General features: G+C 35.6%; 1 protein-coding gene across 1 annotated transcript in view; it reads right to left on the bottom strand.

The window, feature by feature from the left end:
- LOC140153628 (alpha-actinin-like) overlaps positions 1 to 18383 on the bottom strand; it is an 82995-nt gene that overhangs the window by 19797 nt on the left and 44815 nt on the right. Inside the window, 10 exon segments of the mRNA XM_072176423.1 lie at positions 395 to 503; positions 1159 to 1250; positions 7416 to 7545; positions 8655 to 8731; positions 10198 to 10233; positions 10235 to 10354; positions 13686 to 13763; positions 14483 to 14575; positions 15237 to 15322; positions 17048 to 17129. Of these exon segments, the coding sequence (XP_072032524.1) occupies positions 395 to 503; positions 1159 to 1250; positions 7416 to 7545; positions 8655 to 8731; positions 10198 to 10233; positions 10235 to 10354; positions 13686 to 13763; positions 14483 to 14575; positions 15237 to 15322; positions 17048 to 17129 (903 nt within the window).

Genomic DNA, 18383 nt, shown 5'->3' with positions numbered 1-18383 from the left:
TTCCCTCGGAAGGACGGAGTACTTTCATGATTCATTTACCCAATTCTAAATGAACCATGGGGAGAACGGAAATCTGAATTTAATCTACAGATGTTGCTAATTAATTTCAGACTTTTTTTTACCAAGTCAATATCCCAGCAAATCGCCCCGCCGGGAATCGAACCCGGGACCTCATGCACTATAGGCAAGTACCCTAACCATTGCGCCACACTCTCCCTGATATACAGTGCAACAATCAATTACTTCATGCTTGCCAATGCAATAATTGTTTTATGAATTAAAAATGATTGTCACATTTTCTAAAGCTTTGCTATTTCTTCACATCTTTTATTTTCTTCTTAGTATTTGTCATTTAAGTATATCTTGTTATCGAGATACTATAATATGGACTTACATCAAGTGCTACTCGTCTCTGTTGTGTGAGAGTACCCAGCAGATCCCACTGGTCACAAATCCTTTGGCATCGTTCATTTATTGTGGCAATATCATAATATTCCAAATCGCTGTAAGTACACACACAAATAAATAAAGGTAGTTTTATTACAACACACATAATCTCAGTACATTTATAAGCATGGTCAATTATGATCTTGTAATCCAGAGAGGCTTCTCTTGAACAATAAACCACCTGCTACACATAACAATTTACTCAGTTACAAGATATTGGATTCTTTCAGCAAATCCCTCATGATAATTTGCAACAAAGAACTAGTTGCTATCACAAAGCAGTTTATAATATTGCCTATAAAATTGTTTTGTCCAAATACAGTTGGTCCAATGTTATTTTATCCCAATACACTGCCTGCCATACATTTTCGTGCAAAAGATATTTCATCCAAATGGGTGTATACACTGTGCATGAAAATTTAATTAATTTTAAACAAGGGATCAAATTTATCATTTATACAATTAACAAAAGCCTTACTATAGTACAGAAACGGAATAACCAAGAAAGTCACAAATTGTTGTGAAGGAAAGCTGAAATTAGCTTGTCAAGATTTTCAAAATACTCTATATCAAAGGTCAGTTTTGCACAGTTACAGTGCAAATTACAAAAAAAAAAAGTGCAGTGATTTATCGTGCACTACGCACAGGCAAAACGCCTGGACGTTGATCCACAAGCCTCAGCACACTTTACAGTGAAAAGCAACCACTTACTTCATTTCTTGTGCTATTGCTGCAATTTGTTCTACACGGTCTTGATGTGCTGCCAAATCACTTTCAAAAGCTTCATGCTTCCTATGCATCGCCTGTAATCAACACAATCATAGTTCATTTTATCAGTAAATTTGTTTTAAAAGTTAACCTTTTCTTTTCCAATTCAGTTAGTCATTTTAAGGGATTTCCAGAGATCCATTGAGGAGTAGCGAGGACCAAAAATTCTGTCAAATTATTGATTAATCGGGAAATACAATTCAACCATTTTATTACCAAAATATTGTCAAAATATGAAAACGGTCATGTTATATTCATCTTTTGACATTGTTGTATCCTTATTTGAATTGCACATAGTGCAGTTAGTAACATTTATTTATCTTTGGTCTCTTGACAAGAAAATGCAGTCATTGCAAAGGCTAGTTACTAAATAACTTGTGGGGAATAAATAGTGTAGTTTGGGATTGATATATCTTTGAATGTCCCTTTAAAGCAATGCTTCACTTAAGTAGGTTGATTTAGTAAACTTCTACATTTAATTTTCATTTATCGTTACATGTATTTAACATTCTCAAAGAAGTTCATCTGTATTGATCTAGACATCACAATTTAGTACTTTAATATATGCAGTGGCATGACCGGGGGCTTTGGGTGCTGAAGCCCCCGCACTTTTTTAAAAATCATGTAAAATCAGAATCAGCTGTTTTTTGGCGATTAAGCCCTCCGCATAACACTGAAAGCCACTCTAAGCCCCCCAGGAAAAGATCCTGGACACGCCTGTGATATGATCTCAATTTGGGTTGATATCACATACAGGCATGAGACTGCACTTTCCTAAAAAAAACTGAAAAAACTGAAAATGCGCGTGAAATTGGGCAAAAAGTACCAAAAACAGGCTGAAATTAAATAAAGTTGCGGAAATTTTGACTATAAAAAAAACTGAATGTGACATATTAACTCATTAAATTATCAAACATTCCTTTGCAACATAAAATTAACCAATTGCTAATTCCAGTGACCTTCCTTGTGGTCATCAGGTCAAAGTACCAATGTACTATGGACTTTGTTTACATAACTTAAAGGGACCATTGAAAGAAAAACATATTTGGTATCAAAATAAAGCTAATAACATATAGAATCCATTTCTAAAATGATAAACGCAATGTTCCTTTATTTTATCCCCCAAATCAGCGAAGCAAGACACAGCGCCCAATGTCGCGTCGTTCCGCCCGTAATTCATATGTGCAGAGACACGTGGCAACCCCTGTGACGTCAAAGTGGTTATCCTTTCCGCTGCATGGCAACACTGCATAGTCCAGACTTGGTCCTAAACCAACGCATGAACGTGTTTACAGCAATGAACTTGTATGTGTCTTTTAGGCCTAACAAGTATATTAAAAAGGATATTATAATATAAATTACAAAGCTACAATGACTTCTATGATAGGCCTATATAAATTCTAGCTAGGCCTACAAAATTGGCCAACAACGGGGAAACATAAGTTAGGCCTAGGCCTCCAAATTGACAAAGTCAAAGCTGTCAGTGCTAGCTGCTCGGCGTTTGCAAGAGAGTAGGCTATCATTTGTTTTGACTGAGGCGTTCTGATATAGCAACTCTTTACTTTCCTCTGAAATATCTGGTGAGGATAGGAAAGAGAAGGCAATGATATTTCGAGTTAGCCCATGACTTAATTTCTTTAGGCCTAATTAGCCTACCTCCCGGGCGTGCGGCCTAGGCTAGGCCGTAAAAAATTAATATTTTGGTTCTCGTCCAGAGGATTTTCATGAATTGATGAGGGAGGGAGGTGTTTTTTTTTCAGTGTAAAATCAGCATTGTCTGCAGTTTTCGGTCTTTTCCAACAGTGCTGGAGGAAACGATGAGGCACTTTTTTTTTTTTTTCAAATGTGAGATTCTGAGGGATAAACCCCCTAGAGTAGGCCCTACCACAAAGAGACTTGGAAGTGGTCCTTGATCTCCAATAAACTTATTTATAGGCCTATGTATGAAAAATTCATCAATCATTCCAAAGTCTAAAATAATTGAAAAATCTAAAAAAATCTGACAAATCCCAGAAAGTGAGGAGGGAGGGGACGAGAACCAAAACATTAATTTTATACGGCCTTAACCGCCAGGCCCAGGCCCGTACGCAGGATTTTTGTTGGGGGGGGGGGGTCCTGATTTTGAAAAAGTGGAATTTTTTCCAAAAGGGGGGGGCGATTTTGTGAAAAGTGGACTTTTCCCCCAAAATTTGGACCTTTTTGACCAAAAACCTGATTCTTAAATTTTGAGACTTTTTGTATACTTTTGCCCCCCCTGCACGGGCCTGGCCAGGCCTAAAACGCAAACCAATCCTGACTCCGAAGTTTGAGCTGAATTGCGAGTGATTAAAGTGTGTGTTGCTTGTTTCTAAACGGTCGCTCCGTGTAGCATGTGTAGAGACACACTTATGGGACCAGGTTCAAAACAAAAGTCAGGCTCGGGAGAGCGAGTTGGCGCGGTTGTTTCCTCGCCTTGCACCACTACAGAGGTCCCGGGTTCAAAGACTCATGTGAACTTGGTTTATCTCGATCCCGCAGGTTTTCTTCGGGACCTCCAGTTTCCTCCTGCTTCTCAAAAATCGGTGATTAGTTGTTTGGTTATCAAAAACTTCCTTCACCAATGAAATTTGGGCAGCTGAAAAGATAATTGGTGGATGTTACAATCCAAATGCGGCTAGATTTGCGACAGGTTCGGCAGCATCCAGCCTAGATGATGCGATCTGATTGTGATAAGTACCATGGCAGCGAAATTACAGCGCTTTGAACCCTCCGAGATCTGGGAAAATGCGTTATTATATAAAAGCCGAAATTTATTTTTATTTATTTTTAAAAGCCTATGAAAAATTAATGAGAAACAAATTTGAAGATAAAGAACCACGAGAGGAACATATAAAGGTCACTCCAAACAATCATATGAACAATATTTACTGTCAGCTTTAGTTTACGTTATGGAAATGCTTATAGGCCTAATCCAATCTCAACTCCCACTGATACTTGAAAGTGCAAAGTGTCCGAGCGTTTTATCAAAGGTAGGCCTACAGTTACAAAGTTTATGTTGATTGGGTAAATCTTGTAAAATACAGCGCCTGGCTGGATATTTCGTTTTTAGAAATGACTGACATCAATTACGCATAGCCTAGGCCTACCCCGGTCCTAACCATCCATGGATTAAAATAAGTGTAGGCCTATAATATTTCCCATTTGATGTTTGTAGCATATAGGCCTAGGCTTTTTGAAGGCCTATGTATGTTTGTAGGCGCTCCTCGTAATTTATTTCAAGAACAGCTTGCATGTCATGTTCTTCTGAATCAACTTCTTCATCTGCCGTTCAGCTACTGCCCCAGTGCCAACGGCTCAAATAATATTGGCAAGTCTCCCGTATAACACATGGTAGGCCTATAATAGGGGAATAAATTTGCAAAATAAAAGGGCCTAGGCCTACTTTGCATTGTTTGGGGTATGAAAATAAGCACTTTTGAAAGTTAACTTATGGAAGAAAAAGCTTTTTTATACCAATTGTCAGGTTTTGAAAAAATAATCATCTCTTGAATATTTTTTAAGGTAGGTCCTACGGAAAAAATACATAGGCCTATAATAATAATAATACCCATGGGAGGTGCTCGCGCCGGCAATTTATGTGTTGCGACAAATCTTGGCGATATTCCCCTCAACATCGTCACTATATCATAGGCCTATAGGCATACTCATAATTAGTTTTATGGTTTTATATATATGCCATGTAGGGCCTACATAAATTCATCGGAATCATATCTTGGTCATGTTGACCGGGGGGTTGAATTTATGAATAAGTAAAATAGGAAGCTGCATGCTTGATGATTCGCATGGCATTGCAATTGAGGGAGTCTGAAATGTTTAATGCTATTTTCTTTATTATAAGGGAAAACTTCTTTTTTAAATGTTTCAAAAGTTAATAATATTGTCAATAGTTTAGATTTGCTTCTGTCCAATAAGCATATCAATTCAGAGGCTTTGTTTTAATCATCCTCTCAGAGAACCATCAAATAACAAGAGCCTCGATCCTATCATCCTCCTCTACAAATTACACAACTAGTAATAATGTCCGGGAATAATACATAGGCCTAAATGATCCATTTGCATTGTAAAAATAACTAATAAATGATAAATAAAAAGGCCCTCCACTTCCTCTTTTTGATAACATGTGGACAATCAACTGGAATTTTGTTTTTACTTGACCTGTAAATAATTATAAGAGCTTATAAGTGGTTGTATTACCATGATTATTGCATCTGATATTTAGATCGCGATCGCTGTTGTCAAATTATCCCGGCAAAAATGTCAACGCAACACAAAACGCGTAACCACAATGACGTCATCAGGAAAGCGCCCAATTTTCTACTTTTGATAAATGACGCTTGCGATGTAGCGCCGGAAGGGGGTAAATCGAGTACGTTGTTTTCATTGTATTTTTATTTCTAAAATAGTTAGTTCTTCAATTGTTTTAGATATTGATTCTATATTTTATGGGCTTTATTTTGATACCAAATCATATTTTCTTTCAATGGTCCCTTTAACAGACCGCATTGTTGCAGGCTTAAACTGATGAATCCTATTACTTTAATCCTTACTGTTATTGATCGACTTATCATTGTTACCAATACTGACTTACAGAATTTCTTGTGTGAAATTATGCACTTTTGACTTTGAAGATGACAATATTAGTATTATTAATTTGGTATTATTAATTTGTTCTGTTCATTGTTTTGAAAGATGAGTCCCTAAGTAGATTGCATTCATTGCCATAAGGCCCTTCACAATTAATTTTTAGTTTCCTGTTTCAAGTTTGAAAATAAAGGACGAGGCGACTTTTAATTATTAATTATTAATTATCTATTAATTATTAATTATCTATTAATTATTAATTATCTATTACTTTCTTTATTTTGAAAATGTGGTCGTGACTATTATCAACAGTCCATTTGGTCATTTTGACTAAGACTACGGACTTAATTATTTTACCTTTATAATTGATTTTTTACATTAATATTATAAGGGAACCTACAATGTTCTTGTTTTATATTCATAATCAAAGTTGAGATGATCAAAAACAGATATTAATTAGCAAATAAAAGTAATTACAAAGTCAATTAAAAGATGAAAATACCTAAATAAAAATAAAATAATTAAATATTTTTCCATTCTTGATTTTGGACGCGCGAGGGAAACAGGAAACTAAGGATCAATTGTAATTGGCCTAACAGTTTGCATGCATCCAAAGCCAAGCCAAGTCAAGGACATCTTAACAACCTTGCGATTTGGTAATCCGATTATGATTGTGATGTCTTTATCAATTATTATATGATCCATTGTTGTATTGTTTGTGATTTGTTTTGATTTTAAAAAATAACAAAGCTTACTTCCATGACCAGTACCACTCCCTATCCTTGTTTACAGTGCTTGGACAGTGAGCTTGATGATAATTATTGTTACATAATGAAATTAAAAATTTAATTCACTTGATCTTGTAACATTTCCAAAAAAAACAACACTTGCCATGCATTAGGTCTATCTTGATTATACATGTTAGTAAATAATTCATTACCCCAGACAAGTAAGAGCCTGATTGTCTCATTTCAATTACAAACATTGTATACCAAAATTCCAACTCAATGCACCTAACTATTGAAGTAAACAACCACTTTGTTGTACATCTAAACAACAAAATAAACATTTGGCTATTCGATCTCCCACACAGGGAGTTGAAATTTCAAATAGGGTTACCTGAATGGGTGACTCTATTTGAAATCCACACCCCCTGTGTGGGAGCTTATGGTAATGTCTTCCACAGAGGGTGTATGTATTTCAACTGGAATAACCCATTTTGGAACAGACGACACTGAATAGGCGACTCCATTTGAAATCCACACCCCTGTGTGGAAGATTATGGTAATGTCTTCCATAGGGGGTGTATGTATTTCAACTGGAATAACCCATTTTAGAGCAGACAACACTGAATGTGTGACTCTATTTGAAATCCACACCCCTGTGTGGGAGATTAAGGTCATGTCTTCCATAGGGGGTGTATGGATTTCAACTGGAATAGCCCATTTTAGAGCAGACAACACTGAATGTGTGACTCTATTTGAAATCTACACCCCTGTGTGGGAGATTATGGTAACATCTTCCACAGGGGGTGTATGGATTTCAACTGGAATAGCCCATTGATTGAATATTACACTTACCCTAAGTTCATTGAGTTTGGTATTGGAAAAGTCGTTATCTTTGAGTTGCTCATCCTTGCCATCTGACCATGCTTCATGGATGTCGCATTTGTGCTTGAATTTCTTGGCAAGGTGATCAAGACGTTCCAGTCTGTAAATAAACGAAATAAAAGATGAATCAAGTGCCAAGAAATAAAGATATCATTGGTTATTTGGACATCTTGAACCCTAAAAACAAGCCAAAGTGAAAGGGCACTGGATTCTCAAGTTATTATCATAAACAATTTGATGTACGGTATCATACCTGCCAACCCTAAAACCTCACAAATAGGGACAAATGGGAGAAAAAATCTGAAAACAGGGACATTCCTGAATTTCCTATACATTACTATAGTCATATTTTTGCAAAAATAGGGACACATGGTAAAATCACTCTTTTATGCTTATTGTTTCAGTAAAAATAGGGACAGTCCCTATTAAATAGGGACAGTTGGCAGGTATGCGGTATTTCTTGTAGGACAGGTGTAAGTATCATCGCCATTGTAAGATATCATCACCATTTTATACCATTAAGGCCTTGTCAAGTTACCCTCGATAAAGAAAGATTACTATCGAAAGTCTGTCTATGTCAGCAAGATCACTATCAAAGTTGGCAAGGTTATATGTACCCTAAATAAACTAATCAAGTATAGTTGGATTTTGCTACGAAAATGACATAAAACCAATCCCAATTACTGGTAATTACTCCCTTTAGCCAATTTCACTCCCAGCTGGCCAACTCCAACCCAATAACAAACCACAGTGGATAAACCAACCAATACAATGTTATGTAATATGTGACACGATCAAGGGAAATGAGTCGGATGTTGCTAATATTGATTTTGAGATATTGGTAAAAAAAGTGTTAAAATTCTTTTGTTTTATATTGTTTTCAGCGATTGATATATTGATGTAACTTTGCAAAGAAAAGTCGTATCAACATGGGGGCTTCAGTTTCAGAAAGCTCTAAATGTCCTCTTTAGAAACATATGTAAAACTCATTTTCGACCAGGGTCGACATGTGACTCATTCCCCTTGATCATGTCACATATGTTATTATGGGCCTGTTGACACATTTTTCACACCCTGTTGACAGCTCTATCAAAAGAACATCAGGAGATAATAGGAGTGGTTAGTGATTAAATCCCATTTTCGTAGGGGAACTGGTCTATACCAGTTCTTCTTATCCCAGTATTTCTCAAATCATGCCCTATTCATTACCTTCTCATTTCTGCCAGCAGCCAGTCTTCAAATCCACGTTCTGCTTGCTCTAAACCTTTCCATGCTTTATTGATATCCTGAAAATAGGCAGTAGAAATGCAACGACCATTAACATTGTGAACGATTTGGCATTACTAATATGTTACGATTCCTCACATTGGTACAACTTGTAACATTCTTCCATAAGAACCAGCAATCCAGAATTGTCAATATGTACTGAACAAATCATTACAAATTGTGATATGTGAAAAAATTAGAGTGACATTATGATGTAATGTAACTATCTTTGCAGCTTGCTTTAAGGAGCCGTCCATAATTTTCGCCATTTTCACTTACGTACAAAGCGTACGTAACTTTTTACCCCCCTCCCTCCCTCGAGTTACGTACAAATAAAATGGCGAAGGATTTCCATGAGTAGGCCTACTACTAATAGCAAAATTGAGATGTTGGGCTGGGCTTGGGGTTAGAGTTTTGGTTAAAGGTTCGACTAGGTTTAGGGTTAGGGTTAGTGTTCCAGGAGGGCAATTGGTTATGGATTAATGTTTTTACAGGTAAGTTGAGAAATGCTGAAAAACTTCCTTTTAAACCATATTTTCATGAAAACTAGAGCCACCAATAAATTAAAAATATAGTTGAAAATGCAGCCGGAATCTAAACTAAATGACTAATGCACCCCAATACTCTCTTTCGCACTAAGAACCCCGGGATCACATCAATATATAGGGGGAACCAGGGGGACATCTCTTCGGCATGTTTGATATAAAATTGGATTGATTGAGCCCATTGGTCGAGTTATGAGTTTTAAAATACGTCTCGTCCAATATTTTAAAACTCATAGCGAGACCAATAAATATTGGGCGTAAAGCATCAAATTTTATCATTATGTGTTGGATCCAATATTTTCACACACTTGGATTTATCAAAACATAATAATGGTGTAACTATGTTCTTGCAATGGGTTTCATGTCTTTCATGTTACAACACTAACAATTCACACTTGGGCATTTGCTGCCATTGATCCTAGCGCAGATAGAAAATCCTTTTATAATGTATTTTGATATGAAATAAATTAAGCACAGTGTAAAATAGGACCACTGTGCATATTAGACTAAAAATTAAAGAGAAAATCATTGTTTGCATGGCATGTTAGAAATTGTTAAAACGAATTGAACAATTTTAGGTTAATTGGTTATAAGTTATGAATAAAATATTGGAAAATACCATAATTTTTCACTTTCATTTTTTTTTTTTTACTCAAACAAATCGCCATTTTTCTTACGTACACATGCCCGGGATTTTTACCCCCTCCCTCCCTCTTACGCACGCTTTGTACGTAAGTGTAAATGGCGGAAATTATGGACGGCCCCTAATACGATGCTTCTTTAACCAAGAATTCAGGATGTACACTCTACTAGTGTGACCTATACTGTTATTTTTATATTTTATCAATTATTCAGTACAGTTTTCTCTCTTGAAACTGCGCATGTAACATATTTTTTACAAATTCATCTAAAGTACAAATTAGAAATCTTTGAACACTTACTGAAACCATCTTTCCATCTGAGGGGATGTATGCAGAGGCGATTACTAAGTCGCAATTTGGTCTGCAGTGTATTGAAGTTGGTTTCTAATTCGCCTTTCTCCTCCACCTTTGGGGGTTTCTCCGCACGTCTGTATTTACGGAATTCTTCAAGTTTTTTCTGATCAGAAAATGAGATCATCGACCATATTGAATTAACTTTCGGCAAAGGATAATTATCTAAAACAATGATATTCACAAATACATAGAACTAAGATAATAGTATACTTTGTTTTACCTTAAGTTTGGTAGTGATATAGGTGAGCATTTCGCTGGTAACGTTATCAAATTGTGTGTGATAGTATAATCCCGCAGAGCATATACACATGCGTACAAGGATGGATGGTTCAGCATGCTTGCGGACCAAACGTGTAAAAGCACGGACCCCACTACCAAAACTCATGGTGAAACAAGGTGAAGCGAGAACATTTCACAAGTTCACTAGACATATTTAAAGGTGCAATATCAATTTTTTTGTCACTTGTATCAAATTTCTAGATAAAAATCCCTAAGATGTGAATAGGCTCACACATCCAGGCGATCTTGCTAATTTTACAATTCTGAAGTAGTCAGTAGTTCATGGTCTTTTCTCATTTGTGGTAGTGCACCTTTGACATGAAAAACTTAACAAAGAATACTCTATGTACTGCATGCTTAACCCCCTGAGCACTACCTGCCGATCTAACATTGCCTCTGATTGGTCAATTACATGATATCTTCTGTTTAATCACCAATCAGAATGGAGCTTTGCAAATAATTCACCCCAATTCTTTTGCGTGGTGCAATTATTCTAACAATATTGCTGATTGGTCAAATTGATAATGAAAACTTCTTTTTGGCCAATGGGCAGGTAGTTCTCATAGGGTTAATAATATTGCCAGTGTACAGATACAATGAAGGAATTATGTCAAGCTAAACAAAGAACTAGATGAGATGTAATAAAATAACAAAAGGTGGAATAATATGTACATTGCATTGTATGGAATCTATTGGTTTCTATGACAACGGTGACCAAGCAAGGGATGTCAGGGAGTACACCAAAACGAGGTAAAATGCTGCATAACATGTGGGCACCATCAATTTAGGAAGATGTTAGTTAACAATTACCTCAGCGACCAGTAAGCAAAAAAATCGAAGAGACAAAAAACATATGTGAATATATATGGAAGGAATAATATTACATTTCGGGAATTCTTTTGCTTGTACAATTTCTTGAAAGCTTTTCAAAAATTGCATTATAGATTGGCACTGACAAAACAATTGTACAGGGTGTCTCTTTTTACCACCACAGAAACGGCATAGTTCATCCAAATTAATATGATATCTAAGAGCCTATTTGTTGCAATTATATACAGGGCTTCAAGTCAGCCCTTGCAAAAATATAGGAATAAATATAGGAATGTTTTGAATGAAAATACAGAGATGCCACTCAGTTTCACTCAAAAAACTTAAAACTGGTGAGAAAAACCTGAAAAGCATGTGAACGCAGGCCAAAAAAACCCAAACGGGCTGAAATTAAATAAAAACACAGGAATTTGGACTCACAAAAAACCTGAATACGGGATAAAAACCTGAAAAGTGGCGTCTCTGAAAATATAGGAGAGCAGAAGTCAAATACAATGGGTATCAGAGACCAGTAACTATGTTATGGGGGAAAAGGCCAAAAGATACTGAAATTTTGTACATTTGTGCATCATTTTGGACTAGTACATGGGAATATAAGTAATCTACTGAGCAAAAAAATAAACGCCAGTAAATTCTACCTGCTAAAAATTGAAAAACATGTTAATTTCCTATTAAAATTTGAAAAAAAATATAGTTAAATAGAACATTTCGAGGGTTGACAAACAGAAGGCCTTAACTCACTTTTGGCCACTTTGAGATCTTGGACCAAAATAATCTGTAATACCCACAGATTCTTAAAATCAGAAAGTCTTAACTCAATTCAACTTCCTCTTGCATCTATAGCACAATAATACTTGGTCACATCTCAATGCAAAATATCATTTTACTCATTTTTCTCAAAAAGGCACTTTTTGAGTTAAGGCCTTCTGTTTGTCAACCCTCGATTTGTAACAATATAGGAAAATAGGAATAATGATAAAATATAGGAAATACATGGCTGCTTGAAGCCCTGTATATAATTGGGGATGCGGTATTGAAAACACTGTAGCTTTAGGTAAACCAGAAATATCTTGCAAGTAAGATGCCACTCTTTGATGGTTACAATCCAATCAACTTCTCTGTCTTTGTTTGGTTGTTTGTTGTTTGCTTAACAATTGTCTGAATTTCAAAAAATATCTTGCATTCTTTCTCCTTAATATTCAACAACAAATGGTTCTGAAAGCTACTGTAGTTTCTAACAAATCACCAACTGCATGCATTGACCGAATATTAGTGAGCGATTTAATTTATCTTTTTGATAAGACAATGTCATTCAAGTTAGTACCAAGAGGGACCGCAACATGCCCAAAATACCACTTTGCTGTCCAATCTAAATTCAGACAAAAGACATACAGGTTAGCGCCTCTGATCCACACCGCTGACATTTTTTGTACATCTATTGTCAAACAAGACATCAGGTGAAAGTACTGATGCAGGTCTCTGATGTACACATTAGGCCTACTTCCAGAGACTTAATTGCCACAATTATCTTCTGTCAATTTAAACACCATACCATCCACCAAAAAATACTTTGATATTATATCCAACCACTCAAAACTGGCAGGGCCTGGAGACTTGCCATTGTTCATATTTGTCAAAGATGTTGTTAGTTTAGCCGTTGTTAATTCCCTCCAATATCATACGTATCATGCCCAGAAAAGAATTATCTTCCTCAATATCCCTTCATATATATAGAGCGATTTTCATTATTACCTCTGCCTGAGCCATGAGAGGATTATGTGCTACCTCACTCCGAGAATCGGGCGTTACCTCACTCTGAGAGTTACTCGTTACCTCATCCTGAGAGTTCTGAGATACCTCATTCTGAGAGTCATTTGTTACCTCATTCTGAGAGTCATTTGTTACCTCATTCTGAGTGTCATGTTCTACCTCATTCTGAGAGTCACTTGCTACCTCACCCTCAGCCTCAATAGAATCATTGTTAGAAATAACAGTACCGTCTTCCTGTTGTATCTGTTCATTAATAAAATTAACGCTTTTCTGGATTCAAAATTTCAAATTCAAGGGTTTTCACCATATTCTACCCATCTTGCTTTTGATCAAGTAAAAAAAAAATATCACCTACCATATTGTCTCTTTCAAATTCTGAGATATTCTTAGTCTGGAGATGAGATCATTTCATGGCCTATTGTATGGTGTAGGCAATAGGGACTAGGAGTATCCATGTGTGCAGTCCTATTCTATCCTATCTAGGCTTCAATTTCTTTTCAATTTGCAAGAAAATGAACGAGACAGAAGCAACATTGATCATATAATAGTGAATTCACCTGTATCTGTGGTAGTGTGTTCTCAGGAAGGGTTCTATCTTCAAGCCACGGCCTAGTTTTCTTGATCCATGCCAAAAGCTGTAATATGCGAAAACAAAATGAATAACACATGTTAATTTGACTTGACAAAACAAAAGCTAATGTTTGTTAACATAATATTAACTCATACAGTAACAATAAACAGATGTCAACTCCTGACAAATGCCTCTTTGTACAACTACAATAGTCACATTTTGTAGCTATGATACCTTTGTTCCCCATCTTCCAATGCAACATCTGTAAAATGCCACACAGTCATTACAACATTGGGCTATTCCGGCTGAAATCCATAAACCCCCTATGGAAGACAAACTTAATCTTCCACACAGGGAGTGTGAATTTCGAATGGGGTTACCTGAAAGGGCGACTCCATTTGAAAATCTACACCCCTATGAGGGGATTAAGGTCATGTCTTTGATGGGGATGTATGGATTTGATTTCAACTGGACTAGCCCATTTTCAAGACTTTTTGATATTGCATTCGGTCAATATAATTATTTTGTCTTCAAATACATAAATAATAACTCCTTGAATTGCAAGTGTGTAAAGATTAATTTTATCATCATTTACAAATCCAGCTCGAGTTTTACTTTTACTTAGCACCAAGCACACCTGCAACGTTATTGTACTCATGACCATGATGACAGCCTGTATACATTACAAATTTGAAGAGCCAACTGGGATCGCTCCAATGGTAATTGATTAAACCATAATAATTGGAATTAATTTTTACCATTTATACAGAAACAAACACTTACATCACTAGCTAGTCTCTCATACTCATCCATAAGACGTTCGTTCTCTTGATTCACGCCTAGGACTTTGCAGATACGACTAGCTGCTGTCTCAGCCTAAAGAGAAATCGATAGAATGAATTAGATTTGTGAGAATTACATTATAAAACAAGGTAAAATGTTGATGCTTCAAACTATTTTGTATGTGTCTGGTATTATTTATTAATTGAATTCACATGTTATTTGTGCGTTAAGCATCATAATATAATTGCTAACCCTTGTTGAACATCATAGTGGCTTCCAACAGAAATTGTATACTGATATCCTGAGGATATAATGTAATGATACTATGATAGGGGTACCCAGATTATGTATCGAGAGAATAAGGGGCTGAGCATGGGGAAAAGCCTGTATTCATGTAAAAGGCCTTTCTTATATCATTTGTAATTTGTATCATACATGTATTTAACTATTTTCACTCAGGCAGTTTCATTATTTGCAGACCTAAAACAGGGTCTTTATAAAAAAAAAAGAGAAAAGCTTTAAATGCTCAAAAAACACATTGGAAAACAGCATAAAATTAGGGTAAAATGGCTCAAATTGGGCTGAAAATTAAAGAAAATGTGTAATTTTCAGGAATACAAAAAGAGGAAAAGTTTCAGGTCTGTATTTGAGCTATCTCTTACATCAACCCAATTTATTCCCAGGATTACCTTTATTTTTATAGTATTTTCTAGGAGGGATAAGTGATTTCTTGTTTGTTACATGAATACTTTACCTTTTGTGCTCCAGAGAAGGCATGGTAGTAAGCTGATACATAGGCCATAATAGACCTCTCATCAGGCTTGGGGTAGTTCACAATATCTGCACAAGATAATTAATAGTCATTCACATTTTTAATTTCTGATATATCACACAGTTACATAATCTATTCATCTATAAATGTCAAGCCTGATTGAAGACATACAATTGTGTATATTCGTATGCAAGCTTGTAGCCTATTCATTATCTAATCATATCTGTTAAACATTATGTAACATGAAGGTTATCTATAAATATATAGAAAGAGCTCAGATATATGAGTGTGTCAAGATGTGTACAATTGAGCATTTAGAGCGTTTCGACAGTATTTTTTGTGGGACATGAGAGAACATCAGACATATCGAATTGCATTCTGAATATGAAGAATGTCTTTCTGATATCAATTAATTTTCATTTTTTGAAATTCACAATATAATACAAATTTTATGACAAATTATTAAAATTTGATATTTTTTCACATTTTGATATATAACAGTCCTCGAAGTAAATTTTATAAATCTAATGATATATTCTTAAAGTGTATGTAGCTCGAGGAAAAGTCGACGATCAATTGAAAATTCTGACCTTTCATATTGAAGATATGTATTTTTTTCCAAAAAGACCTAATTTTTGTTGGTGTTTTGGGGAAAAAATTCATATCTTCAATACGAAAGGTCAAAATTTTCAATTGATCATCGGCTTTTCATTCCACCTACATACACTTTAAGTATAAATCATCAGATTTATAAAGTTTACTTTGAGTACTGTTAAATATCAAAAATATCAATTTTTAATCATTTGCCATAAAATGTGTATTACATTGCGAATTTCAAAAAATCAAAATTATTTGATATCAGAAGGACATTCTTCGTCTTCAGAATGCAATTCGATATGTCTGATGTGCGCTAATGTCCCACAATAAATACTGTCCAAACGTTCATCCACCCCTTAAGTAATTCATGTTATAATCTGGACAGGGAACATACTGTAATACATTGCAAAGAGATTTATTGGGCCTGGCCACTTTTATACATTTTCAGTAGGCCATGTTCCCATATATAATATATTAGGAGTAGGATAATCCTTTCAAAACCAGTAAATTTTAATATTAGGATATAACCAGTAATCTTTATTGATTTCATTTCTATTACTACCGGTACCAGTAATATGATTTCTGAGCCTTTTTTTGAACATGACCTCATTTCTTGACTGTCAAACCACACACAATGTCAATATTTTTGAGGTTGTGATTCCCCACCACTGATGCCGCCAATATTCAGAATTTTTCTATTCTCCTTCAGACAAGATCTGATATTTAACAGATTGCATGTTAGCTTTTCTGGTGGCAGCAAATCATACATTTTTGGGCTATTCCATTTAAAATCCACACTGCCCCTGTGGAAGATTTTGGAAATATCTACCACAGGGGGAGTATGAATTTCAAATGTAATTAGCACATTAACCAACTCTATCTGAAACTCGCCATCCCTCTGTAGAAGATTCGGATTGAATCTTTCACACAGGATGTCAGAAATTCAAATGGAGCTGCTTAATGTGTTCATTCCATTTGAAATTCATACCCCTGTGGTAGCTATTTCAAAATCTTCCACAGGGGTAGTAATTTAAATGGAAAAGCCCAATCTTTCAATTATATTCATTTTTCACCCCTTTTTTATTTGTTGCACAACCCTTAAATTTAATATTGCTACCCCAAATTTAAGATTGCGGCCCCATTTAGGGGTAACATCCTTCCGTTGAAAAACCCCAAAGTAGCTGCTGTGTACTCACCTTCGGCATCCAACATTTTGGGGATATCTAAGTGCTTCTCGGCTACTTCAAAGGCGTAGTTGAGATTGTGCATTGGATCGTCCTGTAAAACACTGGGAAACTTAGCTCATGGATCATAGATCACAGTCTCATACTAAATGCTATTATCATTCACGTCAACACTTCCAATCGCATCTTCACTCACTCACACATGAATAATTTCAATGAATTCATAACAATCAAGCATGATGATGATTTTTAAGTATGATGACAACAGAAAATAAACTTTCAATTGTGTAAACAAATCAATTCATTATCCAAATTATACCTACAATTTAGAACACGTTCAAATGAACATACGCTGAAAATGATCATTCCTAACACAAGATGGAAAAAATCTAGTTGCATCGTGCTGTTTTTTAGTATTAATGTTTCTGCCCCACATATCATGTAAGATTCTTTGTGCATTCTAGGTATTCAGACAGATGACCGTGCAAAATTAGATTCAATTTTACTTGCACTAAAATTCCTTTGGATATTGTGTCAAGATCTCATGGAGTGCAGTAGAAAGGAAAGGCTTGATGTGCTGTTTTACAGGATTGTCCACCACCAAACTTGTGCACAGATTTATTTGGTCAATAAACTATAATTTAGTGTCTTGCAAATCGGATGAAATGGGTACAATTCATTCATGGTACTGTCTAATCGATAGATCTATGTATCTGGAAACTACCTAACTGTCACAACATGCTCTACGCTCAATCCTCTCATTCTCTTTTAATCTAGCCTTGTGTTCTACATCTTCTAAAGCCCCCTAATCATCATTTTGTCTCCTATCATCCTTTTTTTCTCTAATCATCATCTCTTACTCCTTTCAAGGCATCACTATCAGTAAAGTTACATTGTGTATCAAATGTGGTCATCATAGTAACCGTTACCATGGCAACTCTTACACACAATGGTACTGTACTAATAATAGCCTTATTTATCTGACAAAGGGAATACTTATGATTGGTGATATTTATACTCTTAACATCCTTCACTTTCATTACTCTCACTAATCTCATTCATGCTTCCAAAATAGGAGGGGTCAAAGTTCACGGAACCACATATCCCCAAAGATCGTATGTTAGGTTGCCTAGATCGGTGAAACGTGCAATTAGGTGGGCGTGTCCAGAGGGCGCTCAGTTTGAGTGGAATTGTAGTGCTTGTGTTGGTTATAATTGTTATAGAACTTTACAAAGATAGTACAGAGTTATCAAGTCTGAATGCAAGGAGAATTTTGAAGATATAAATCACAGGAAGCAAATCAAATTTTAGAAGGCAGATATAGCTAGATGAGGTGTATAAGTTAGTG

Source organism: Amphiura filiformis, chromosome 5 (assembly GCF_039555335.1).
Source record: "Amphiura filiformis chromosome 5, Afil_fr2py, whole genome shotgun sequence".
Lineage (NCBI taxonomy): Eukaryota > Metazoa > Echinodermata > Ophiuroidea > Amphilepidida > Amphiuridae > Amphiura > Amphiura filiformis.
The sequence above is the reverse complement of the archived record's forward strand: the minus strand, read 5'-3'. Positions and strand labels throughout refer to the sequence as shown.